This window comes from Acanthopagrus latus, chromosome 22 (assembly GCF_904848185.1).
Source record: "Acanthopagrus latus isolate v.2019 chromosome 22, fAcaLat1.1, whole genome shotgun sequence".
Classification (NCBI taxonomy): domain Eukaryota; kingdom Metazoa; phylum Chordata; class Actinopteri; order Spariformes; family Sparidae; genus Acanthopagrus; species Acanthopagrus latus.
Window position 1 is genome coordinate 15,935,086 of NC_051060.1, and position 25,877 is coordinate 15,960,962.

At 40.2% G+C, this 25,877-nt stretch overlaps 3 protein-coding genes across 6 annotated transcripts in view; 2 read left to right on the top strand and 1 right to left on the bottom strand.

Annotated features, from left to right (window-relative positions):
* Positions 1-243, bottom strand: part of fig4a (FIG4 phosphoinositide 5-phosphatase a) — a 48,997-nt gene extending 48,754 nt beyond the window's left edge. The window contains exon 1 of the mRNA XM_037085546.1: positions 209-243. The gene's annotated coding sequence lies outside the window, so the exon portion shown is untranslated. The remainder of the gene's footprint in view (positions 1-208) is intronic.
* Positions 70-11,848, top strand: ak9 (adenylate kinase 9). Of its 3 annotated transcripts, none has more exons than XM_037085539.1 (37): positions 70-381; positions 562-650; positions 742-805; positions 890-942; positions 1,041-1,137; positions 1,258-1,370; positions 1,546-1,704; positions 1,910-2,032; positions 2,260-2,334; positions 2,562-2,663; positions 2,840-2,979; positions 3,081-3,403; positions 3,537-3,557; positions 3,727-3,845; positions 4,119-4,266; positions 4,375-4,471; positions 4,561-4,646; positions 4,755-4,814; positions 4,988-5,182; positions 5,717-5,853; positions 6,039-6,245; positions 6,327-6,599; positions 6,707-6,828; positions 7,207-7,426; positions 7,513-7,584; positions 7,685-7,885; positions 8,088-8,306; positions 8,429-8,645; positions 8,725-8,926; positions 9,079-9,225; positions 9,317-9,534; positions 9,695-9,891; positions 10,082-10,251; positions 10,432-10,530; positions 10,682-10,784; positions 10,900-11,014; positions 11,149-11,848. In XM_037085539.1, exons 1-37 carry the CDS (start codon positions 354-356, stop codon positions 11,355-11,357), a joined length of 5,220 nt encoding a protein of 1,739 aa, XP_036941434.1. In that variant the 5' UTR covers positions 70-353; the 3' UTR covers positions 11,358-11,848. The 3 variants fall into 3 exon arrangements, with proteins under 3 accessions (XP_036941434.1, XP_036941435.1, XP_036941436.1); XM_037085540.1 differs by having other exon boundaries at positions 6,710-6,828; XM_037085541.1 differs by lacking the exons at positions 70-381; positions 562-650; positions 742-805; positions 1,258-1,370 and having other exon boundaries at positions 889-942.
* A 466-nt stretch (positions 11,849-12,314) lies between these two features.
* si:dkey-119f1.1 (uncharacterized protein LOC557127 homolog) lies at positions 12,315-25,743 on the top strand. Of its 2 annotated transcripts, none has more exons than XM_037085543.1 (27): positions 12,315-12,453; positions 12,860-12,990; positions 13,163-13,298; positions 14,076-14,181; positions 14,407-14,543; positions 14,858-14,919; positions 15,041-15,121; positions 15,220-15,321; positions 15,707-15,826; positions 15,962-16,060; positions 16,162-16,308; positions 17,083-17,171; positions 17,324-17,488; positions 17,599-17,777; positions 20,741-20,942; positions 21,248-21,362; positions 21,548-21,708; positions 22,201-22,336; positions 22,550-22,630; positions 22,816-22,986; positions 23,386-23,523; positions 23,700-23,845; positions 23,992-24,117; positions 24,269-24,374; positions 24,612-24,764; positions 24,891-24,988; positions 25,224-25,743. In XM_037085543.1, the coding sequence occupies exons 2-27, from the start codon at positions 12,868-12,870 to the stop codon at positions 25,318-25,320; spliced, it is 3,276 nt and encodes a 1,091-aa protein (XP_036941438.1). In that variant the 5' UTR covers positions 12,315-12,453; positions 12,860-12,867; the 3' UTR covers positions 25,321-25,743. The 2 variants fall into 2 exon arrangements, with proteins under 2 accessions (XP_036941438.1, XP_036941437.1); XM_037085542.1 differs by having other exon boundaries at positions 12,327-12,453; positions 12,855-12,990.
* Positions 25,744-25,877: the final 134 nt, after the last annotated feature.

A 25,877-nucleotide genomic window follows, 5' to 3' on the forward strand; every position in this document is an offset into this window, starting at 1 on the left:
ACTGATACGGTGCCTCGCAGGGTCAAAAAGCTCGAAGGACCGGCAATGCGATTCATAATAGACGCATTGCGCGCTCGTCTTTATATTTGTGTGTTTTTACTCGCAAAATAGCGGCTATGGGTGTTTATAACTGCTTATAAATTCGACTAAGCACACATTTAAACTACTTTTAAGTCATAAAGTGGCTAATTAGTGTGGCGTAACTTACCACAGTATGGAAATTCAAACCGTCTCGCCTCAGGTTGTTAGTTGCTATGGTAACAGTGTTTAGTGTAGCGCTAATGTATCGTTAGGCTAGCTAAGTAAGGTAGCGCTAGTAAAGAGGCGATGATAACAAGTTTTAACAGGTAAAAATGGACGAAACAATGCCCGAAATAAACGGTAAGTAAACCTTTGGTACAATATATCAGCACTCAGCTATGACTAATACACCTTTATATTGGAATTAATGGTAAATTAACGTTAACCAAAGTTATGCTAGGTTGTCACACATGCCACAGGAAACTTGAACTTTGACAGCTAAGTTCCTCTGTTCATGACATTTGATTCTCCCTAAAACAGACGGCTTAGTTGACAACCTTATAGAAGATGAAGCTGAGAGAGAGACTCTTCTTGCCAAACCCACCTGCTTCATAATAGTTGGGAGACCGGTACTTTCTTGACTCTATGATTTTCGCCCCCCCAAATTAATTTCATCTCATATGACCCAGTGACTCCATGTTATTTTATTCTTTGCGGCAGGGTGTTGGCAAATCCACCTTGGCCAAAGAAATTGCACAATCGTGGAAGTGTATATTAGTTGATGGTAAGTGCAACTAGGAGTGCTGTATTTATGGTCCTTGTCCAAACTTATTCAGATGTTCCTCATGCAGCTTTTGCAATTTTTCAGATACAGATCTTCTCAACACACATATTAAAAATAAAACAAGGCAGGGTGAAGAAGTGAGTAACAAATCTGTCTCATAGGACACAAAGGTTAACTGTCCACTTTACATATTTGTTTTCTAAATATACTGTATACCGTTCTCTGGCCATTTCAGCTCTTGAATATCTTGTCCGAGGGGAGAAGTATACCAGAAGAAAAGGTGCTCCAGCTTCTTCTTGACAGGCTTGACTCACCAGATGTGGAGCATTATGGTAAACTGTGTAGCTCAAAGGTGATGGGGTTCACCTTGGTGATCATGTGCTGTTATTAAAAACAACACTGTGGGAGCTTTGCTACTACTTGTACTTGATAAAACATGTGTTATAATACAGGATATGTACTGAGTTGCCTGCCATCCCTATCAGAAGAGTGTATGAAGATTCAAGAGCAGATTGAGCTGATCAAAAACCTCAAACTAACACCCGATTTCATCATCAACATCAAGGTTTATCAACACATACTCTATTTACACTTTTGTATTGCATGAAGTAGCAACAGTTTGTATGTTGTTTTTAAATGGAGCATTTAAGTGTTTGTATTTTGAATGGTCACATATTGATAAAGATCTGAAAATCAACAGTTTTGTTTAATGGTGAATTTAACACTCCTATCTTCCACAGTGTGCAGACAAGGATCTGGTGGATAGGCTGTCAGGTCTGAAGCAGCACCCAGAGACAGGTCAGCTGTACGGCAGGGACAAGTGGCAGCATGAGGAGGTGTTTCACAAAAAGAAAGAGAACAAGGATGAGGAAGAGGAAGTAAATGATGAAGAGGATCAGGTATGACTCAAGGAAAACACCTCTTGCTGTCATCGGTGTTAGAATAGTTTGATTTGGATTGTATTTGAATGATTAGTAGAGGGTTATCGTTATTTACTGCATTCCTCCATCTCATTATCTTTTTTTTATTACAACCTTCAGTTTTATACCTGAAAGTTGTCAATCCAAGATTTTCTGTCACATTAATCAGTTGTTTTGCTTGCAGGCTGCAGAAGAGGAGCAGCAACAGGATATTACTGTCCACATGGTGTGGACTCCAGAGAATTTAGCCAGGAATGCTTTTCTCAGAATCAGCATGTACAAGGATACCATGCTCAGACCACTAGAGGTGAGTTACAGTGAGTTGCACATTAATTAAGAAGTGAAATAAACACACATAGCTTATAAATTAGGTTAGTCATCTGAAAAAGAAGTGTATCCATGTCTTACACAATAAAAAAATACCATCTTTTTCTTTGAATTATTTGCAGCCACGTAATGAATTTAAAATGGTTGTGATTGCTCTGATTATTTTTTTAAAGCCAGTAATTTGTAGGTTAATTGATATTTTACCAGGACTACATGACAGATCATAACCCACTCTACCTGCTGGAGCTGGATGGAAACAACACACCTGAAGAGCTGCACTCGGTAAAGACAAGGGATAAATAAAATACATCATACAGTTTTAAAAAAACAATATTGGCATAAAAAATTGCATCATCATATGTTATATCATGAGTTGGTTGAATAGTTTTTTGTCACTGTTGTACATTTTCAGCTAGGGACAGCAGCATTTGCTAGCCAAAAGGTACATATGTTCAATTACCTCTGTCATCTGTGGATTGGCTTAAGTTTGTTGACTGTTTTGTCTCTAGACTGTAATGTCCCGTCTTGGATCCATGGCAGTTAAGCGTGTCTCTCTTCCGGTTCTCCTTCACCAGCCTGATGATGAAGAATTTCCAGCGGAAATTGAAGGGGTCTGCCATTAATGATCATATTCATACTTTATTATAAATCACAATCAATAATGTGAATGCATAGAAAACACCAGTATTCCAAACAACCCTCATGTGAGCTTTAAACAAAGGCTGCCACTGAATCAGTTCCAAATTTAACCACAAGTAGTTTAATCCTGGGTCCATCTTTTTTCCAGGAGGAATTGCTGAGAGTTATGTCCTCCTCCAGGACAGTGGCCCCTGGTTTTAGATGGAGAAGAAGCCGCTGGGGCCAAACTTGTCCTGTTGCTCTGAAGGAAGGCCAGGTCATTCCTGGGAAGGCTGAATTGTGTGTGGGGTGAGTGATCTTCTGTAGACTATGGCTACATGAATAATGTATTTAATAGCTTCAGGAGAAACTGGAAGAAAATGCCATCTCTCATTTTAATATCTGTGCAGCTTCCAGGACAAAATGTACATCCTCTCATCTGAGGAGGCCTACCAGAAGTTTATCACAAACCCACGACGGTACTTACGTCCTCCAATGCCCAGGCCTCCTTGCAGAGTTGCCATCATTGGACCTCCACAGGCAGGGACGAGCACTTTATGTCAGCTTCTAGCTCAACACTACAACGCATTGGTTCTTGATATGGAGGATTTGATGAAGCCAGTTCTGGCCAAAGGTGAACAGGAGTGGCTTGACAAAGTCAAAGAGGAGACAACACAGGTCGCTATAGAGAAAATCAAGATGAAGATTGAGCAGGATGGAGAACAGAACGCAGGCAAGTTGTTTTTTACTATCACAGTGTGCATGACCTTCAAAATGCCATGTAGTTTAAAGCGTGTTTTGTATTTTCTGAACATGTGACTTAATGTTTTACACAGAATAAATGTTCTGATATTTTATTTCATCAGATGAATCAAGTTCTGTAGAAGGTAAGATGTCAAAATATCTTCTTTGCATTTTTGGTCTCTCATGCACAAACAAAGATGTATTAATCCTATTCACTTACAATAAAGTGTACATATCACAAATGTTTTGAACGTCAGTGTCAGAGATTATATGGCACACTACCTGTGCGCAAATGTTTTCTGCTGTTCTCAGTGACGGAGGATCATCCAGAGGTACAAGCTATGGTGCTCACTGCATTGGAAGAAGCCAAACATATGAGCGCATCCCCCTTTGGCCTGTATGCAGAGGTACTGAAGATGCGCATAAAAGAGGTATGTCAAAAGTTTTGAAATGTGGCAGCTGCATTTACACTGGCTGTTTTGTCCTAAATGATCAGCATATTTGCACATACACAAATACAGCACTACTATTCGGCATACCTAACTATCCTCTATTTGTTTTTGACTGTTCTAAGAAAACTGATTTAATGTATTGAATGTATTTGTAAGAAATCGTTGACCGTATTCAACAAAAATGTTGCCATTTGACATTTGGACATCTATAAATATTTTGCCGTGGTGTAGCTAATATTTCTGATGTTACAGATGGAAGAGGCTGACACTGATGCAGATGTTAGGACTGGCTGGGTGCTTGATAACTTTCCAAAGAACTTCTCCCAAATGGGTGCCTTACAGCAAGCTGGAAACATGCCAGACATCCTATTCTGTCTCAGAGACAGTGATGGAAATCAGGGTACAAGACACAGAAACAATCACAAACAAGTTGTTTTATTTTAGGAACAAGTGTACAAGTGTATACTTAGTTGTCGGTTTTCATGTGTTATTTCAATGTGTTGAACAGTTTTGAAGAGATTGTATGAGATGAACAAGGAGAGTGTGGACAAAGCAGTAATCAAGAGGTTGCAGGGGGAACTCACTGAGAAGGAGAAACAGGCCTTGTGAGTGCAGGTGCATCTATGATTTTTTGAGCTGCTATATCTGGAATGGATTATTTATGAAGATATTATTGTCGTGTTTTCAATTTTAGAAACCAGAGGGAGCAAGAACCAAAGGTTGAAGCCCCACCTGCAGATATGAAAACAAATCTAGAGACTGTTGTTGAAGAAACTGAAGGTTCAGCCTGCATGTCCACCTAAATCAGCCTCACTTCACTAAAGCTACCTGGAACCAGAAAAACTTGTCCTGCATTGTATTAAAAGCATTTATTGTTGTCCTTTGTAGAAAATGCTGAACAATCCAACACCACCAGTCCTTCATATCCTGAAATGATCAAAAAGGAGGGTGAGTTTTTCTCATTTAATGAACAAAATGGGAAATATCCCCTTTGTTATCTAGAAGCAAATTCAGCATGTAAGTGCAATATGTAAGAGCTTTCAAGGCAGCATTGGCTTTACAAAACATTTTCCCTCTGTCCTAACACTCTCTATCCTCTTCTACCCTCTGTGCTGGTCAAGCTGTGGTACTACCTGATCATTGGGAGTTGGGTTATCCAGATGGCCCAGAGATGAATGACTATAAACAGCAACTGCAACAGTTTGTGAATGAATGGGAGCAAATGCAGCCTGCTCTACCTGTCGCCCACTCAGTGCTGGAGATTGGCAGTCTAAGCCCAGAGGACCTGCTTCAAGAGATGATCCTTCATATGGAGAGTGAGTGTAACCCTGTAAAACTATGATTTATAGTGTAAACATAGTTTTTTGTTACATCACAAGTGTGGTTACACCCTAATGTCCTTTCATTAGTCAGAGTCGACAGTCAGGTTTCATGTAAGTTTATAACATACATATTACGTATTTTAAAGTGTTTATGGTGTTTTTATTGTTTCATCTTAAGCAAGAGGTATTAATACAAACATCTCTGTAACATCTGGCTCACTAACAGTTGCATTCATTAATTATCTGTGGCTTTTCTTGAATAATCTACTTATTATTTAATTATTAAATGATTTATCACAAGAAATTACATCAAAGAAGAGAAACTCTGCAAAGGAAAAACATCAGTTCAACTCGTTTAAAGCATTTTTGTTTTACATAATTTAATTTGATTAATTTTATGTTAATAACCCAATGCAATGATGTTCTTAAAATGAAGATTTTAAGAATGATGATTTGAATGATTTTTGTAATAATGTAAAAAAAAAAGAAAAACTCCTAACTTATCTGATTCACTTGCATGATACGTAGAACCCTATCAGTATGTCTCCTGGGAGATGTCAGCGGTTGACCTGGATGAGGAGACAGAGGATATGGACGCCTTAGCTGAGCTGGAGAGAGCTGACGAAGGCAGCAGTGACAATGACACAGTGGAGGAGGAGGATGAGGTCAGTAAACAAAAAGTCTTTTAACTCTGACGCCACAGTTAGTGACTTTTTGTCTTTATAAACTACAGATTTATGATCCTACTGTATGTGAAGATATCAAAGATACAGACCTGTTCTACTCCTTTTTTTTATACAATTAATGATATAACAAACCTTTAACAGCATCTTCTTCATCTCAATAACAGCAGGGGCAAATAGCAGCCAAGAGATTATTAGGTGATACCCGTCATTTCTGCCCCGTGGCATTAAAAAACCACAACGTCCTGTGGCCTTGTAAGGATGAAATTGCAGCCAAGTACCGTGAGAAGATCTTCTGCTTCTCAAGCCAGGAAGCCAGGGACTCCTTCCTCCAAAACCCTGTGCAGTTTGTTGCACAGACTGGGCCTCTCAAGGTACAAGCTGACGTGAGAAGGAAAAAGCCATAGGAAGAAGAAATACATTTCTAACAAGTTTCTTTTCCTCTCCTCTACAAGCCTCCTGCCGTGCGGATGTTTTTGCTTGGCCCCCGAGGGTCAGGCAAGACTACTACTGGAGAGTGGCTTGCCAAGAAGCTTGGAATCTTCCATATTCAGTTCAGGGAGCAGGTCCAAATGCTTATCATGGCCAAGACAAAGAGGAGGATACCTTATGCTGATGAGGCGGATTCTGCAGAGGAGTCTCCTGACGACTTGGAGGCCCTGATAAAGGAAGCTAGGGGAGAGGACGAGGAGATGAAGGATACGTCTGCCAGCATGAATGACATGGAGGTTAATTCAATGAATTTTCTCTGTGGCAGGATTTCCAATATTATGTTGCCTAAAAATATGATGAATTATGACATTTTGACAGCGAATGATTGTTTGTGTGTTTACAGCAGGAAGTGGAACTGACTGATGAGGAAAAGGACATCAAAGCTTATCTGTCTGATGGAGAGCCACTGAGTCCACATATCCTGAATATGGTTATCAGACCATTCTGGAAAGAAGAACCATACATGTAGCTGAACACACACACTCACACACACACACACATTTCTGCCCTCTTTAAAGGAGTAAAGTTTGTCATTTTGGTAAAGGCGCTTATCTGCCGTCTTGCTGGCAGTTTGATTAAAAGGCGGATACCACAAAGCAACTAGACATGCCTCTAAAACTGTTTGTCTAATCTGCACAAAAAAGTGTAAGTGTAAAAAGGTTTTGTGCCAAGCAAAGTTTGCTGACTGCTGGTGGTGGCTTAATCATTACCACACAAACATGAGAGTTATCAATCTTTGCAAGAAAGCAAATAGGCAATTTTCCAGAAAAGATTTCTTTACATAATGTGTTGTTTGTGCTTTTGTTAACACCTGTGTTGACCTGAACATACTCCACTTTGCAGGTCCACAGGTTTCATTCTGGAGGGCTTCCCTCACAATCCCCAGGATGTGCAGTACATGTTGCAGCAGCAGCTTTTCCCCGACCTTGTGGTAATCATGGCGGTGGAAGCCTCGGATGTTCAGAAGCGCTTGTTGCCGACATACCTGGAGAAATGGCATGAGCGGCGCAACCATCACAAAACACAGCTGAACCTCCTTCGTGATCTACGTCAGAAGAACCGGGTAGGAGAGTGACAACATGGTAGAATGATTCCCCTACAAGCTGGCATGAGCATCTGGCACAATTATAGCTATTTTTTTTGATATAGGAGGAGAATATTTCCAGGAGAAGAGCTGAACTGATGGCAGAGCTACGCAGTGAAAAGGCAGCCAAAACCAGGGTAAGCAAACACATCATGAACACTGTCATCACCTCTTTATCACTGCTACCACACCCTTCGTATCTCCAATCCCCTAACCAATCGGTTCATGTGTCAACAGGATGAGGAAGATGAAGAAGAGGATGAAACCGCAGACAACACTGAGGATGACATAGAGGCCATGCTGGAGGAGGAGTTTCCTTTAGAAGAGGATAACGAAGACATGGAGGATGAAGAAACTGAGGAGGCAGCTTCTGAGAGGCTTGAGGCGGAGATAGAAGAGCGTTTTACGACGGATGAAAACAACCTTGCACCTGTGATGGTACAAAGACACAAAAGCTAATGAAGGGCATTAACTGGGAACGCCCAGATACTTAACTGACATGCAAGCGTTTTATAATCTGATTCCAAGAACATATCATTTGACTTTTATAGAGACACAACATTAAGGGTAAACCTAATGTGACTCCAATGTGGTTATATTGTCCTTTTCGCCTAATATATTCTGCTTTTTTAATCATCAGGAGCTATTGAGTGAACAAAACATACCCAATATGTCAATTAGTGCATCTCGGAAGCCCCGGATCGTGCAGCAACAGATGCTTCAGAAAATCCAGCCTCTGCTGACCAACAGGGAGTCAGTCTTCCAAAAATGCTACCCAATCTCATACAGCCTGGCAAATAAGCTGCTGCTCTCCTCTTACAAACTCCACAGTGCCTTTGGCTGCTGGGACCCTGTAAAGGTTGGCATAATTTACATTTAAGTATCACAAGTACAAATACCAGTACAGCTTGACTCTCCTGTGCTGACATGTTAATGTCCTTTATGGTAACATACTGTTCCACACGCGTCCCCCTTCTACAGCAATACAAAGAGAGAGGTTTGATCCAGCCTCTGCAGTGGCCTCTCAGTACCACATATCCCCTGATCCTCCATCAGTATATCTACTTCTTTTCATCCAAAGAAAACCGTTACACCTTTATGCTCAACCCCTTGAAGTACCTTAGACAACAGAAGCCCACCCCATCCCTGCCTTTAAAAATGGCAATTGTTGGACCACCCAAATCTGGAAAAACTGCTGGTAAGACTCACTCTTTCCTCCAATCTGTCTTTCATTCATTCAGGGTCTTGAATATTCTACCTTTGCTGTTTCTCTCCAGTGGCACAGATGTTTGCTCAGAAATATGGCTTGGCCTGGCTGTCGATCGGCAGTGTTATGCGCATGGTGCTTAACACCCAGGAGCACACCGATCTGGCTTTCCAGATGAAAAAGCATCTCTGCAAGGGTCTTGTTGTGCCTGATGAGCTGGTCATTCAGTGTCTGGAGGTGGCACTCATGAGCTTGGTCTGTAGCACTCAAGGGTAAGATGGGGCCGTGTTCCATTTATCTGTTTATTGTTATGAAAGCCAAATGACGACATTCTGGGTCATGACTGTTGAGAAATCTGCACCTGCTGTTATTCCCGTGTGAAGGTGTTTTTGTTGAGATGATATTTACTTGTTTGGCATTCCAGGTACGTGTTGGATGGTTTTCCAAGTACACTTAAGCAGGCAGAGCTGATGGGGTCTCGGAGTATCATCCCTATGATAGTCGTTGAGTTGGAGCTAGACACAGTGGAGGTGCTGAAGAGAGGCCTGGTGGACAAGATGAAGCCCTACAAGTATAGAATACACATCAATAGCACATCTTTTTTTTCTGAAAGCAGTTTAAAACAGACAAAGTTAATGTAAGACAATGTCCTTTGATTGCAGGCCTCACCTGATGCACAACAGCTCTGAGATCCTCCACATTCGCAACTCCTGTTACAAGCAGGAGGTGGAACATGTGAGGCAACACTTCCAGAAACAATATCAGAACTGGATTATGCTCGATGGCTTGAAGAGTAAATGGTGGATCTGGAACATGATTCTACAGGAAGTCAGCATCAGTATGAAGTATATCCACAGCTACCTGGAGAGGACAAAAAACAGTAAGTACTGGACATTTGTGAATGAAACCAAACAGAAAAGGAAAAAGAGGATGTTTTTCAAAAAGAGAGAAATTATTTTTAAATAGACAAATAAAATGTGAGGAAATAACAAGGTCACTCTTAAGATGTTACTTCCTCCCCATGCATTTGAATTTTGCAGGGAAAGCGGCCTGCATCAACAGACTGTGCATCACGCCCAGGGAGCTGCAATATCGACTTGGAGAGTTTCACCAGTATTGCCCAGTCTGCATGGCTCTACATCATCACCTGGTGGACTGCTCCGAAACTGCAGCCTTAACTCATGCTGCTGAGTACAGGGGACAGTATTACAGGATGTGTGGCAAGGACCATTTAGAGGTCAGTATGTTGCAGCTGCATTGTTAAGATATACTCGCACACTCAAGGCAAACTGAGCTACTTTCATCTTTTCAGATATTTCAAATTGTGCTGGATAAAGAAAAAACAAAGATGATGATAGTGACATTAATAATAGCTGAATGAATTATGTTAACTGTGACTGATGTTTCTGTCCCTTTCTAAACCGCAGAGGTTCTTGATCACTCCAGATGAGTTTGTGGCTCCTGGCTGTCCACACACTCTCCCACAACCCCACCTGCTGCCAAGAAAACTAACGGAGAGTCAGGTGAAGAACAAGTTCCCACAGCAAGTTGAGTTGAAGGGTTTTTGCCCGGTCACTTATCTTGATGGAAAGCAAAGGTATGCATTCCTTTCACATCTAACTCTAGCTCTTACTCACTGTCTTGCAAGCATAGCTCCTCAAGTTCCAACTCAATAGAGAAAGCTAATTCTGACACGTAGACGATTGGGCTCTTGTAGTGATATCTTGAGGATACATTTTCTACAACTCAAAACAAAGAGAAGTTTATTTCTCTGTAGGTATGAAGCTCTGGTTCGAGGAAAGATGGAATATGCTGTAGAATACAGAGAGCAGATCTACATTCTTGAGACGAAGCAGAAACAGGACAAGTTTTTGAGGTGAGCAGATATCTGATTTTTTACGTGGTCCATGTTTCACCATTTCAGTCATTTGCAAGTCCTTTAATCACTTTTATTAGAGACTGTAGTGTTATGTGGCCATGTCAAGTATCATTCTATTGATTGAAGGTTGTTGTTTTTTTCTGTCAAGGAGTCCTGAAACGTACTGGGACCAGCAGCTGCCCAGTAAAGTTCCTCCTCTGTGTGAGCCCGTACCCCTCACCTCCCTTCCAATGTTGGGCTACCTGGAACAGGTCACACACTCACACACACTCAAGACAACAGAAAAACATCTCAGTATTCTGTAATGCCGTCTACAGTGACTCTTTGACTTCTGCCCTGTTTCGTGTTACACCTGTATTTTTATAGGGTGTGGCAGTAGCAGTCATCAAGGCCATGACAGCTGTTGGGTGTCTCAAACCAAAGTATCCCTTCATCAGTATACAAAGATCAGCACTCCTCTACGTGGCCTTCTACCTGAAAGGTAGGTCAAAACAGAATAACATGAAATGCTTAAACAGAAGGATGAAGGTATGGACGTTGATGTTTTATCAGTCTACAAACTGTCACTTTTGTAATATCTTATCCAACTAAGGAATTAAATCTCATGTTTCACAGCTTTCAATCACAAGAGCACAGACTACGCCAGACAAAAGTACAGAAAGAAGCTGGCCTTGTTTGAAGAGAACTGTGCCCTGATTCCGTACCTGAGCTCAACAATGAGAGTTAACTACAGACCTCCCAGTGAACGTCCCATCGACTTTGAGTTCAAACTGAATCGGTTCCTGGCCTTGGAAGACATGCCAGGCAACAGCATTGTGCTCTAGCTGTGCCTGTTTTGAAACCTTGACAACTGCTACCTTATATTGTGTGGAGAACTGGGTGACAACTAAGTTATATGAAAAGGATGTTGCTCTAAAGAGTTTATTTTATCAAGTGCAGCATATAATAAAGTATTCTTCTCTGTCAAGGCTAAACGATTCTGCTTGGGACATTAGTTTAAACTTGCTTCGCTGTAGCTCTACAGAACTTTCCTTTTCTTGCATCATATTTTACATGAAAAAGAAAGGGTAATGACTATTGGTTTTCTACACAATGCTTTTGTGCACCATGCTTTTTAATATGTCAGTACAATTGGGGATATTGTCCAAGAGTTAGCATCGAGTTGCTCTGCTGCAGGTTTTCACAATAGATTGTGGAAAAATTGTTGTCTAAAGTATCCTGGTAAGCAAAGATTGCCTACAATGATTGAAGTGAAAATCTATTTCTATTTCTTGTTCTATTTCTAAATGAGAAACTATTGATTGTTTGCAGTTTACCTGCATAAAGAGAGATCATTACTTTTCTCTGGTTAATTATTAGATTTTGTTTATTTAAATTTAGTTGATCAAACACAGGCCTGGCAGAATCGGTTGCAGGCAAAAAGAAGCAGCTTCTGGTGTGCACTGTAATTACGTCATCCCAAAAATCCCAAAATGCTGAATATCTAACCAGTTGTACACAGTTTTTTACATACATGTAAGTGTAATTTACTGACTTTACTGTACTGCTATGCCAGAAATTACTTTTGATAGTTATGTACATTTTACATGCGATGTGTGTCTTTCACTCTTACTAAGGGAAAAAAGTAAAGTTTTACTCAAGTATGACTTTCTTGTTACCTTGGATTTACAATTCATTATAATAATTCACGGCAAATAAATTGTTATTTAAGTTTGGTTATTTGTTCGACAAGCAGTGTTTGATTCCAGTGATGGCTTTTGTAGAGGTCCGTGGCTCTTGATCACATGAGACATCAGCTGTCTGAGGCTGTTAACAAAGGGCACATCCCGTGTATTCACGCGAGATTTCCTGGAGAATATCGGGCGCGAATTCGGTAAAAGGTCCGGTGGTCCGGCTCTGTGTACAGTTGTTGGTAACTAGGTAAGCAGTGCAGTCACTCCATAACCTGTCATATGAGTCCTTACATTTTCGTATAACGAAGCTAAACTAGGCACAACATACCCCGCTCACGTATAGCTTGTTTGTTCTGAACGTGATTCTGTTTAGCATATAGCGGAGTTAGGCAGCTAAGCTAGTTTTGTATCGTGGCTAACCTGATGTGACTTGCTAACTGTTGTCAACGTTCACGTTTGTTGCCGCTATTCTGAAAGTCTGAAAAACATTCCGCGATCTACAAATAAGCCAACAACAGTGCCGATAGCTAACTGTTTTTACCGGAGAACTAGAGTCGCGGTTCTAGTAAGTTCAAGTAACAGCTTGACTATATGCTAGGGGCTGTGGTGTGTACTCACTTTCAGTTTCCTTTCTCCCCACCTGCGGAGTTAAGTGACCAACATGTCCAAAAGGAAAAGCAGCTCTGCCGGGGACAAGCCCCACAAACGGGCCAAACCTGTGGAGGAGGAGGAAGATGCAAATGATCATGAAAGTGACCAGGAAGATCATCTGCGGAGTGAACAGGTGCGTACTGTCACTGCCGTACTGTAAAACACGTTGTGGTTTATATTACTACATAGAAGTTATATCTCTTGCTCCTAGTTGATTCTCAGAGATTGTTAGACAGAAGTGATCATGGTAGATATAAATTACTTTTGCATCACATATTTGGGAGTGACAAATAACCTGTGTTTAGGTGCCCAGTGCTGGTGAGGTGGTGAGTGATGCTGGGATTGTGGAGAGCATCACACTGAAGAACTTCATGTGCCACTCTCTCCTTGGCCCATTCACTTTTGGGTCCAATGTCAACTTTGTTGTCGGCAACAATGGAAGTGAGTGTAAAAACTTCACCAGTGAGGGATTCCAGATGAGAGTATTATGTTTACGTTGTGAAGTTACTATTTAAGTGTAAAGATCTGCTGCATTTCAGTTTATAGCTGTCACTCATCAATTTTAGTGAAATGCATGCCACTCTATTTAATCATGAGATAATACACAATTATATTTGGTAACATTTGCAACCACATTTTGAATGTTGCTATTAAAATGATTAAATCAAGAATTTAAAAACAAACTGCTGTTGCAATATGGAAAAGTGATTGTTTGTATATATATATTTTTTTAGTTTTTGTTTATCATGAAGTTCAGTTTATCTGAAATATTTTTGTTATTGTAGTGCTTTAGAGCATTTCGATGTCAAAACTAAAGCAGGTTTGTACTGATGCCTGATGGTACTTCCATCAGGTGAATAATATTCTTTTTGTTAGATTGAGCTGACACTGATAGATTAAGTAATCAGTCATTACCCACAGTTTGATTCTGATTTCATCAACTCCCACAGATCCACAATAAGATTTGTGGTTTGTAATTTGTGGTAGTAGATTTAGCCTTTATGTGGTATGTCCTTCATCATACTATGTGTTGTATATGTGCTGCTCTTTGGCCATCAAAAAAAATTCAGGTGTCTTTAATTATCCAGTCATTAGTTTTTGTGCCTGTTACATTCTTAATCTTCTTTCTGGAATACCATCTGTTCTATTGTGTCTGTGTTCTTTTGTGTATGACTTTGTGTAAACATTTCTCCTGTGTACACTCTGCTTGTGCGACAGGTGGAAAGAGTGCTGTTCTTACAGCTCTCATAGTTGCCTTAGGTGGGAATGCACAGGCTACAAACAGAGGCTCATCTCTCAAGGGTTTTGTGAAGGAAGGAGAAAGGTAAACCTTGCACCATATCATGCAATGTACATACGTTCTTGTTGCACTCTTTTGGAGACAGTTTGTTGTCGCCTTTAAGCAGAATTCTTTGACCTCACCTGGCTCTTTTGACCCCCACCTGACACCCTTAAAAATATGTATGTGTGATGTGCATATGTTATTTCTATTAAAGGTTGCAACACTTAGTTCGCAATAGATTTAATGTTTGTTACTCTGTTTTAACAGCTCAGCTGATGTGTCGATCACCCTGCGGAACAAAGGAAGGGACGCTTACAAACCAGACGTGTATGGTACAGCCATCACAGTAGACCTGAGAATCACACGCGAGGGGCTGAGAACCTACAAACTCAAAAGCAAATCCGGTAAAGATGTTGAAAATTTATGGCTTATTTTTCCCTAAAGGCTTTTCATTAGAGTAACTACACAGGTGTATCATATTTCAGTAGTCAAACTAAAAAACTCTTTGTTTCCATTAACCTTGAGTTCTAGGATATTGGCAAATTGAAAGAAAAATAACTATGATAATTGTGTCCATAGTCACAAGTCACAATGACCAAGAAAAGGTTATGAGCAAAAGTGAAAATGAAAATGAATAAAACAAAGTATTGAAATATTAGCACAGAAATGACCACTTCCCTTAGCTGCTTGTATAAATAATGTTTTTCTTCTCTTACAGGTCAACTTGTGTCAAGCAAAAAAGAAGAACTCCTGTCCATCTTGGACAATTTTAATATACAGGTATGTACTGTGCAATTCTTATGTAGTACAATGCTGTTTCACCAAAATCATACGATCCTGTATGTTGAAGCTGTGATACTGTTTTGGTGAAAGAAAGTCAGTAACTGGTTTTCTTCCAAAGGTCAACAATCCTGTGTCAGTCCTCACTCAAGAGATGAGCAAATACTTCCTACACTCCAAAGGAGAAGGGGACAAATACAAGGTTGTTAAATATGAATGGATTTTTTTAAATGAGAATGTTTTTTATGTTGTTTTTGTGAACTATGGCTGATGTAGATGTTCATGTCCTCTTCCTTCCAGTTTTTTATGAAAGCTACGCAACTGGACCAGATGAGAGAGGACTTTGTTTACATCAAAACCACCAAACATCTCACAGAGGATAAAGTTGAACAACATAGTGAAGTAAGAATGATATTTCATATTTAAGCAGGTCATAAGTGATAATTTACTATTCAAAATCTGTCTAATAGCAACTTGAAAACAATATGAAATGGGTTGCTTGTTGCGATGAACCTCCAGTGACTAGCTGGTGAATATTGTGGAGCATTAAGCAGTGGAAGTACCCTCACTGCTGGATGTGTGTGTTAACAAGTTCACTATATCATGTCAGTGCTGTGCTCAGAACTTGTATATTTGATATTGTAGGATAATGCAGGATTAGGACTTTGATATACTGATTCAGAAATGTTAAGGCTTCATTGTTGGTAGCATATTTAATTGACTAGCATAACTACTCCTGCTTTTGTGTTGTGTTTTACATGTGACACATATTACATGACTGTTATAGAGCTTGAAAGACCTGAAGAGGAAGTACCTCGAGAAAGAGGACCGTTACAAGAGCTTGGCTTCACTTGATGAAATGCACACAAAACTGGAGGAGCTGCAGAAACAAATGGCTTGGGCTTTGGTGAGCTTCCAATATGGACATCCTGACCCACTTGCCCATGTCACTATGTAACAGTATTAGTGCATTGAAATTAAACCATAAATAATAGATCTTCTTCTTTTCTGTCTATTAATGACTGTCACCTAAACATTGCAGGTGGCTGAGGTGGAGAAAGAGTCAGAGCCAATGAAGGAGAAGCTGCAGTCAGACAGACGTTCTACAGAGAAATTTGATGAGAAGGTGGAAGAGTGGAAGGTGAGTCAAGAGTTTCAAACACATATATCTCTAAACACATTTCTGCTGTTGTCCGTCCTCTAACCTTTAAGTCCCTAATCGGTTTTCATGTAATGATGCAGAATAAGGTGGAGGAGGCTGAGAGGAAGCAAAAGCAGAGCCAGGAACAGGTGGACGGGGTCACGCAGCAACTCTCGGAGCTCCAGTCCAGATGTTCTGTGCTAAAGGCCGAGGTCCAGAAGCGAAATGCCACATTTAAGTCCAGTGAGGTCAGTGTTCAGAAAATGCTGTATGGCCAACAGTTCTGTACAGTATTGTTCAGTCACTTTCATATAAGTAATGGAAGTGACTCTGGCTTGCAACTATCAGCCAAGGATTAGATTGAGGGCATACTAAGACGTTTCAACCAGCAGTTCAAAATTCATATTCAAGGTACTAACATGTTTTATTTTGTACAGTGTGCAGGGTTTATAAAAGTCTTAAAAGTTTATGGATGCTAAAGTTCAAAAGTTATCTTTGCACAGTGAGGAATATGCGTGAATTTGAATTTACTCCTTCAAAGAAATGCCTGATTTTTAACACAATCTGGTGTTTAATGTACATATCCACTTGTGTAAACTAAAGATTACTCAGTACTTTAATGAAATGATTCTGCCATCATATTAGTTTGTCTTTTGGTGTTGAAATGATCAAGAATTACACAATCATTATCGAAAAATACAGTTAAAGTTAATATAACAGCTGGTTATATAAACAAAGTGACAATACAGATTAATAGCGGTAGGTGTAAAAGAATTCTTTAAACTTTGTACAGTAATGATTTAGATGTGATGATAAAGTCTTTGAGTGTTTAGAGGTTTTTGGTTTAGGTCCCTTGGAAAATACTCAAAGTGGTTGAATTTTACTCTTGAAAAGCGGTATGAAAACTGAATGTTGTCCAGATGAACTTGACTCAATAAATGTTTTATTGAAGATGTCCACTAGAGTAAAAAGCAGTGTATACATGAGAGTGTTTACATTCTTCAATTACATGTGCAAACTAGGTTACTGTCCACAGATGCAAGGCTAACCTGAGGGACCTGGAAAAGGACAAAGTCCAGCTCTCCTCAAGGATAAATGATCTCAAGCTGAGGTATGGCCTCGTGTTCAAAAAAGAAAAAATCTGCAGCATAAATATCACATTTCGCTCTACAACCCTGGTGTTGTAAAATGACTATTAAATGAACCAGTGACCTCTGACCTTTGATGCCCCCTGTGCTTTTGGTCCTCCATTTACCCTTCTAGCATCAGTCAGACGACCGGAGTAGAGAGCCAGGCCAGGATGGAGCGTGTGGGACAGATACAGGCTGAGCTGGAAACCCTAAGACACCACATCTCCACTCTGGGCCAGCAGACTGACCAGTATCAGCACGCCTGCAGCCGTGCCAAGGAGGAACAAGGGAAGATGAGGTAGGGAAACAGAAACAGTTGAAAAGTTGAAACTTGACCAAACTTCTATCTTGACTCAAACATGCACACTCAGTGTCCATTAAAATGAAACACACTTCTTCTGTCTTCAGGAGAGAACAGGAAATGCTCCAGAGGAGCATTGACGCCAACAGAAGGAACCTACAAACTATGGAGAGCAGTCGGTCCAATCGCCTGCGGCGTTTTGGAGAGCATGTGCCTGCACTCGTCAACGCCATCGAGGAAGCTCACAAAAGGGGCCAGTTTAAGCACAAACCTCGAGGGCCCCTGGGTAAGACTTCCAGTTGTGCATAAGTGGAAATGTTTATGGCATTTAGGCCTTGACTCTTTTCTCAGCCTTTTGAATTATACAGTTATACATAATTTGATGAAAGATGCACTTAAAGTTACCACACACAGTGCCCTGGCAGTATCATAAGGTGCAAATGTAATAAGATGTGTCCTATTGAGAACTTTTAATTGGGTGTTGAAGAAGAAAGAGATCCCGGCCTCATGGAAACATGCTATTATTTCTGTGTTACCAAAGGATGGAAAAGACAAGTTGGAGTGCAGCAATTACCGACCGATCAGTATACTGAATATAGATTATAAATTATTTACAACTGTCCTGTCCAAAAGAATTGAAAATATATTACCAGAACTAATCCACTTGGACCAAACTGGCTTTGTAAAACAAAGACAAACACAGGATAATATTAGGAGAACTTTGCACATAATAGATCGGATTATCGAACAAGGAATAGAAACAGCTATTATTAGTCTAGATGCCGAAAAGGCTTTCGATTCAGTCAGGTGGTCTTTTTTGTATAAAGTTCTAGAAAAATTTGGCTTTCATAAATCTATTATTGAAGTATTTGAAGCCCTATATGATAAACCTTCTGCAAAAATAAAAATTAATGGTCACTTATCTAATCCATTCATCCTTGAAAGAGGAACGAGACAAGGCTGTTGCGCCTCACCTCTCCTCTTCTCTCTATTTATTGAGCCCTTGGCCCAATGGATCAGACAAAATACAGACATTAAAGGGATAAATATGCCATCAGGAGAAAATAAATTGGCCTTATTTGCGGATGATGTATTGATATATTTATCACAACCTACACAGTCACTTCCAAAGCTTATGAACCTGCTAGAACAATATGGGTTGTATTCAGGATATAAACTTAATATACAAAAAACACAGGTAATCACCTTCAACTATAACCCACCTAATCACATCAGAAGCAAATACAAAATGAAATGGGATGCTGAATCAATTAGATACTTAGGGGTAAACTTAACAAAGGATATCACAAAATTATTTGATTCGAATTATAACCCCCTAAATTCCCAGTTGAAATCTGACATTTCGCGTTGGAATGTTATCCCCTTCTTGAGTCTAGGCTCCAGGGTGGAGTCCATTAAAATGAATATATTGCCGAGATTGCTTTATCTTTTCCAGAATCTTCCAGTATCAATACCAACAAGGCAATTCATAGAATGGGATGTGATGATATCCAGGTATTTATGGCAGGGGAAAAAACCCAGGATTAAGTTTAAGACCTTACAACTAAGCAAAGAGAGTGGGGGTATGGGTCTCCCCTCCTTAAGAGAGTATTACTTAGCAGCACAGCTGAGGCCTCTGGTTTGCTTATGTACCCCAGCTTATTCTGCACGTTGGAAGGAAGTTGAAATTGAGCTACTAGAAGGGATACCTATTGAAGCTACTATTGCAGATAATGAACTGTTAAATAAACAGCTGAACATAGGCAACCCTTGGTTAAACATACTATTGAGAACTTGGCAGGAAACTGCGAAAACTTGTAATTTAAATGATTCAATTAAACTACTGCGATGGTGTGCTTATGACACCGAATTCATTCCAAACAGATCTGATGGTAAATTTAAAAAATGGGCTGCCAAAGGTTTAACAAATTATTTCTCATTTACGAAGGAGGGGACATTCCATAGTTTTGAGTACCTAAAGAAAAGATACAATCTTGAACAAAAGGATTTCTATAGATATCTTCAAGTTAGAAATTACTTTAACCAGAATCTGAGACCAAATTTAGGTAAAATAGAAACAGAAATTTTGAAAATTCTTTTGTTGGCATCAGAATCTCCCTGTACTAAGATTATCTCTAAACTATATAAAGCTATACTTAATCACAAATCAGGAAATACCTGGTATATAAAAGAAAAGTGGGAAAGAGAGGGCAATTTGACTATAACAGAGGATGCTTGGAAAAGAATGTGTCTCATGCAGTGGACTTCATCCTGCTCGACTATTTGGCGTGAATTCTGTTGGAAGAATGTAATTAGGTTTTTTATTACACCTTTACAAAAAAGATATGGGGGAGGGGGTTCCAGCTGCTGGAGACAATGTGGGACGGACAATGCCAATCATTTCCATGTTTTCTGGAATTGTCCAGTCATTGTTCCTTATTGGCAGGAAATCCACAAACATATTAACAATGTATTTGGAGTCAATATCCCTTTTACAATTGATGCAATTTATATGGGAGACATTCAATTTGACGGATGGAGAAATAACGATAAAAAGTTGGTCCAAATTCTCCTAGCTGGAAGCAAAAAACTTATTACAAGAAACTGGCTGAAACCCCATCTACCCACTATAGATGAATGGATAGACATGATTTATGAAATTTATGTAATGGAGCGGCTGTCATATTCCCTTAAAGTCCAGAAAGATAGATTTTACATAATCTGGAGCAAATGGACTGAGTATATCAAACCTATAAGAATGGACTTCTCCTAAATTACTGAAGAAACTTTCTTTATTTTTTTTTTTAACCTGAACCTATTTATTTTGTTATATTGCCACACTGGCATTTTGTTTTCTATGCCTCTCCAATGTGAAAGCCTCCCTTGTCCCTTTTTGTTAATAGTTCTTAACAATGTTACACAAAATGTTAAAAACATCTGAAAGAGCTACATAGAAATATATGCAGGTAATCTGTGACTATTTATATGATAATGTCATTGTATACATACATGTGCTTGAGGCTGTTTGTAACTGACTGTGGCATTGTCGTTTGTAAATAATCTTTCTAAATAAAAAAAAAAAAAAAAAAAAAAAAAAAGATGTGTTTTTCCCTCCATTGAGAGCTGAGCAATATTATACCTAGGTTAATAGCAAGAAAAAGGTTGCTTTCTTTTTCATTTCACTCCCACCAACAGCACAACAAAAATGCACGACTTACATGACCTCTCTTTTCATTTCCCTTCTTATAGGTTTCCATATAAGCCTGAAAGACCCAGAGATGGCCCTGGCTGTAGAGTCCTGTCTTAAAGGCCAGCTGCAAGCCTTTACCTGTGATAACCATGAGGATGAGAGGGTGCTGCAGGGGCTCATGACCCGAGTGTTGCCACGCGGCCGCAGACCCGCCATCATCACCAGCAGTTTTCTCACAAGTGTCCATGACACAAGAAAGAGGTGAGGACATGCACTGTATTCACCAAAACGTTTTTTAGAAGCTTGTCTTAGTAGTACATTGCATTGGAAGTTTCCTCCTCTGCAGAAAACAAAAGCATCAACCAGCTTGATGTTTAAGGTGCATTTTTCCTGCTATGACTTTACTATAAGGAGTGCATGTTTATTGACATTAATTCAAGTTTGGCACAAGTGGGGTCAAGACTTTTAATACAAATGTTTACAGATTCTTTTTGTATTACTTATGACTTTGTATCATTTATCATTTTTGTATCATTAATGGTCTTAGTTTGTTTTGTCTTCGTCAGGGCTGTGAATCACCCAGAGTACCCCTCCGTGCTTCAAGCTCTAGAAATTGAGGACCCAGTGGTGGCCAACTGCCTCATTGATCAAAAGGGCATAGAGAGCATTCTACTCATTAAGGTAAGGACTGATAACATATACCTTTTATGTATGATGTTATATAGTATACTGTTAGGACTGTATCAATTTGTATCTGTTTCACTGTATCAAGTTTCACAGTTCAGTCATATAACAATAAAACAACATTTCCAGAAACTTTGGTGCATTAACATGAGATTAATTTTTTATTTTCTGTGGCTGTGTAGAATCGTACAGATGCTCGAAGAGTGATGCAAGGCAGAAACCCTCCTCAGAACTGTTCCCAGGCCTTCTCCAAGGAGGGAGATCAGATCTTCACTAACCGCACTTACACCGCTGAGCAGACCAGAGCCAACTGCCTCTCAGGAGATGTTGAGGAGGAGATCAGGTGTGTATATGTGCGGATATTCAGTGAGAATAGGCTTGCCACAGTAGTTGTTAGTACTGGTGTTACATGGTTTTTGGGCATGCATGAATACTTAACTTGTTGGGTTTTTTTGTTGGTTTTTTTATGCTTAGTCCAACAACAGACCCCACAACAGTAGACTGACACACGTTGCATTTCCTGTGACTGCTTCACAATAAAAGTTAACTTGTGTTTCACCAGTTAAATGCTTTTAACATGAAACTGTTTGGTTTGCATTAGTAGGAACTTAATGCAACACTCTACAGATGTAGAAGACAGAGTCCTCTAAAGTGTGAGGTGTAATCAATAACACCAGTTTTGTTTAGTTTATTAACTGGTGGAGAGATTTCCTCATGTGGCCCTTAGCAGGGTTGGTAAGAACTTCACTGGATACATCTGGTTACCATGTGCGCCTCAAGACAATTTAGGTGTCTCAGACTTTGTTAATGACCTGGTTACTCTCGTTTCTCTCAGACATCTGCAGAGGGAGATGGAGAACCAAGAAGCTCAGGCGAATCGCTTCCGTCAACAGATGAAAAAATTGGATGAAGGCATCAAACAGAACGAATTGCTGCTGAGAAGAACCCACATGGAGCAAAAGACATGCAAAGTAATGCTTTTACCTCAGACGATATCGTGAAATGATAAGTACCTGAACTCGTATTTGAAATCAGTTTTGTAATGTTAAAATAAAAGTCCTCCCCCTCTCTATATCCTGAATATACTTTGCCATAATATTTTGTTAGCTGCCTGAATATTGTCATAGTGATGATGATTTGGTATGATTATGACATTGCTTATCAAGTTTGTGTATTTGTTCTAGGATAAGGCCACAAAGCTGCAGCTGGAGCTGACAGACCTAAATAATGTGGAGGAGCCACAGTCAGAGGACCTCAGACCCCTGGTTTGTACAGAACCCATCAGTGCAGTACAAAAATCTGATGTGATGTACTCAAATTATACAGGTCTCAGTAGCTCTGCATAGATAGAAAGATGGAATTTTGACTAGATTAAAGGCCCAGCAACACGTCTGATATCAGTAAGAACAGACACTCCACGTGACATGCCGCTGTCGCCACTCTACCACAGGAGGAAGATCTGCAGGAGATTGTTTCGAAGATCTCATCCAAGCGCGTTGAGTACGAAGAGGCACGAGCTCAGATGGCGGAGCACAAGGCTGCCTATGATGCTGCCGAGAAGGAATACAAACAGCACAAAGAGCTGATCAACACCATCGCAGAGGAGGCAGACTCAAAGAAGGTAGGGATTCTTTGGGAAAGGGATTAAACAAAATTTAGATCAGCAGCCCAAGCAGCTAAAAGGCTCAGCTTAGGGTTACATTTAAGGTCATAGAGCATATGACCAATTATCAACCAGCTGAGCAAAAACATGAATTGTGCCAAAAAAGTTGAGAGGCTGGAGAGGAGTAATTATACACACATCACATAGCTGCAAGGCCACCAAAAAAACAACAAAAAAAAGTCACCTTACAAAAATGTAACACTTGCAATTTCAGTCAGTAATAATGTTAGTGTTTCGATACAACTTGGATATTCGTCAAGCCAGAGTGCTCCAGGGGCCGACCATGAAGTTCACCATCCCCAGACTACTGGGTGAATATAATCCTCTAACTCCAAACTCTCTGTTCTTCTGCTACAGGAAGATCTGAGCAAGACCGATCAGGAGGTGATGAGGTGCAAGCATCACAAGAAACACTACGAAGAGAAACGCAGTGCCCATCTCTGCAACATACAGACCCTCGAAGCTAACCTGGAAAGAAAGGAGCAGGAACTTCAGGTATCCTGACCGAATACAGTAATGAATAAAGTCATTTGTGTGTACAGCATTCAACTTTCTTTTGTAACCTTTGGGTTTGATTTTTTCAGTTTTTTTTACTATTAAATGATTGTTATAGTTTGTGCAAATTGTAGTTTTACTTTTGTTTTGTCTGTTTGTTTCACCCTGCGGTTCAGACATCTGTAGCCAAGGCAAAGAAAATCTCTCCAGAGCGTCTGGAGGTTCGACGGACAGCCAGGAGTCTTGACAGTGAGATCAACCGTCTCAAGGTTAAGATCACGACCCAGCAGGAACAACAGGGTGACCGCGAGGAGGTTGTGAGGTACGCTACTGAGACCCTTTGTATCACATCACAATGCAGTGCCACACGTACTTCTTGTCATGTAACTGGACACACTGGTACACATCGGTTGATGAATTCTTACCAAAAATCCTTCCTCCCACTCGACGTTATATTTTCCCATCCAGGCAGTATCACGAGGCTCTGGAGAGCTACAAGAACATGGCACAGAAAATGAAGAACCTCAACAGCTTCATTAGGAGTCTGGACAACGTCATGAACCACAGACTTCAGGTTTACGCTGAGCTCAGGAGGTAAGCTGTTGTACAGCAGGTGGCCTGTATACAAAAATGTGAAGTTATAAATTCTTTAATTCGGTTTGAAACAAATTTGACTCCTGTTATTACATTTATCGTGATTTCATATTTTCTTTGATCGCTCTCTCTGCATCTCTTGGTGTCTTAGGTTCCTCTCGGCCCGCTGTAAATACTACTTCGACAGCATGCTTGCTCAGAGAGGCTACACTGGAAGTATGACCTTCGACCACAAGAACGAGACCCTCTCCATCTCAGTAAGAAGACTGTTGGATTCATATATCAGACAGCACTTCACACTCTGTAGATGTCTATTGAAGTGCTGTTTACTGTAATGCCTGTGAACTCTGGGTCACATGAATTATGTTTTCATTACACATACTCAGAGTTCAGTTCAACTCAACTTGAAACATGAGCTGTGAGAGGAGGCAGTTGGCTCTGCAGCATCTCAAGAATTCCTGTACAAACCTGATCTAGCATTCACTCCTCCGTAGGTGCAGCCGGGCCAAGGAAACAAGGCTGACTTGAGTGACATGCGCTCCTTGTCCGGAGGCGAGCGCTCCTTCTCCACCGTTTGCTTTGTTCTCTCTCTTTGGGCCATCACCGAGGCGCCTTTCCGCTGCCTTGATGAGTTTGATGTTTACATGGTAATAAGAGCTGTGCTGCGAGTTCATCTGGATATGAGTGCTTACTGCCTTGATATTTGAAAAAAACTCACTGTGCTTTGCCTTATTTCTCAAAAGATAACATGAGGTTATGTTCTGTCCATTTAGGACATGGTGAACAGGAGGATATCAATGGACATGATGCTGAAGGTGGCTGCTGGTCAGCGCTACAGACAGTTCATCTTCCTCACCCCACAGAGCATGAGGTAATTACTGATGAAACATGTCTTTGTTTATGTACTTGTATCAAAGCAATTAGACCACCCAGATGTGATTTATTGACTTAGCAAATGAGCTGTGACGAAGTAATCTATTCAAGGGTAAAGGCCATGTGATTTTGATATGCTGCTTAGTTTCCCTGAGAACGAACAGAGGCCTCCCAACCTCAAAGGTCCCATCGTCAACTTTGTTATTTGTCTTCTTCTTTTTTTTTTCTTCCAGCTCTCTTCCAGTGAGCAAACTCATCCGCATCCTGCGACTGAAAGATCCAGACCGCGGTCAAAACAATGCACAAAGAACGCAAGAGGAGGACGAGTAGTGTTTTGCTAGCTGGTAATGTAGCATCGGTTGAGGTAATGAGACCACTAGAAAGCGCTAGGACCCTTCAGGACGTTGGGGTCGTATGTTCATTCCTGTTTTAAGGGGAAGATTTTGAAAGAAGTGATCCCACATGCTCTCTTTAGCCTTTAAATGGACTTCAGTTTTGAGAAGGATTACTTGTCTGTGTTCAAAAGCAATAGCAACTGTTTATTGAATGTGTTTTCCATGTTTTGTACTGCATCCATGCACCGATTAAATGCTGTGAGAGTTTTTACTTAGATGGGTCCTGTACAGGGAGGGGAAATGTTTATATCCATTGTCAAAATAAGCATTGGCTGTAAAACAGGCACATTGTCAGAATTAATGATGCCATTGTAAGAAATATTTAATGTTCATTAAACCAAATAATTTAAGAGACAAATGTGTTGGTGTTTTTTGGGTTTGTAGAGCAGAGTTTTTCCACTAGGGCTGCATGTAAAGATAATTTTATTGTCAATTAATCTGTCGACTGTTCTAAGCTTTACTCGATTACTCTTGAGACTGTATGGAATCAAA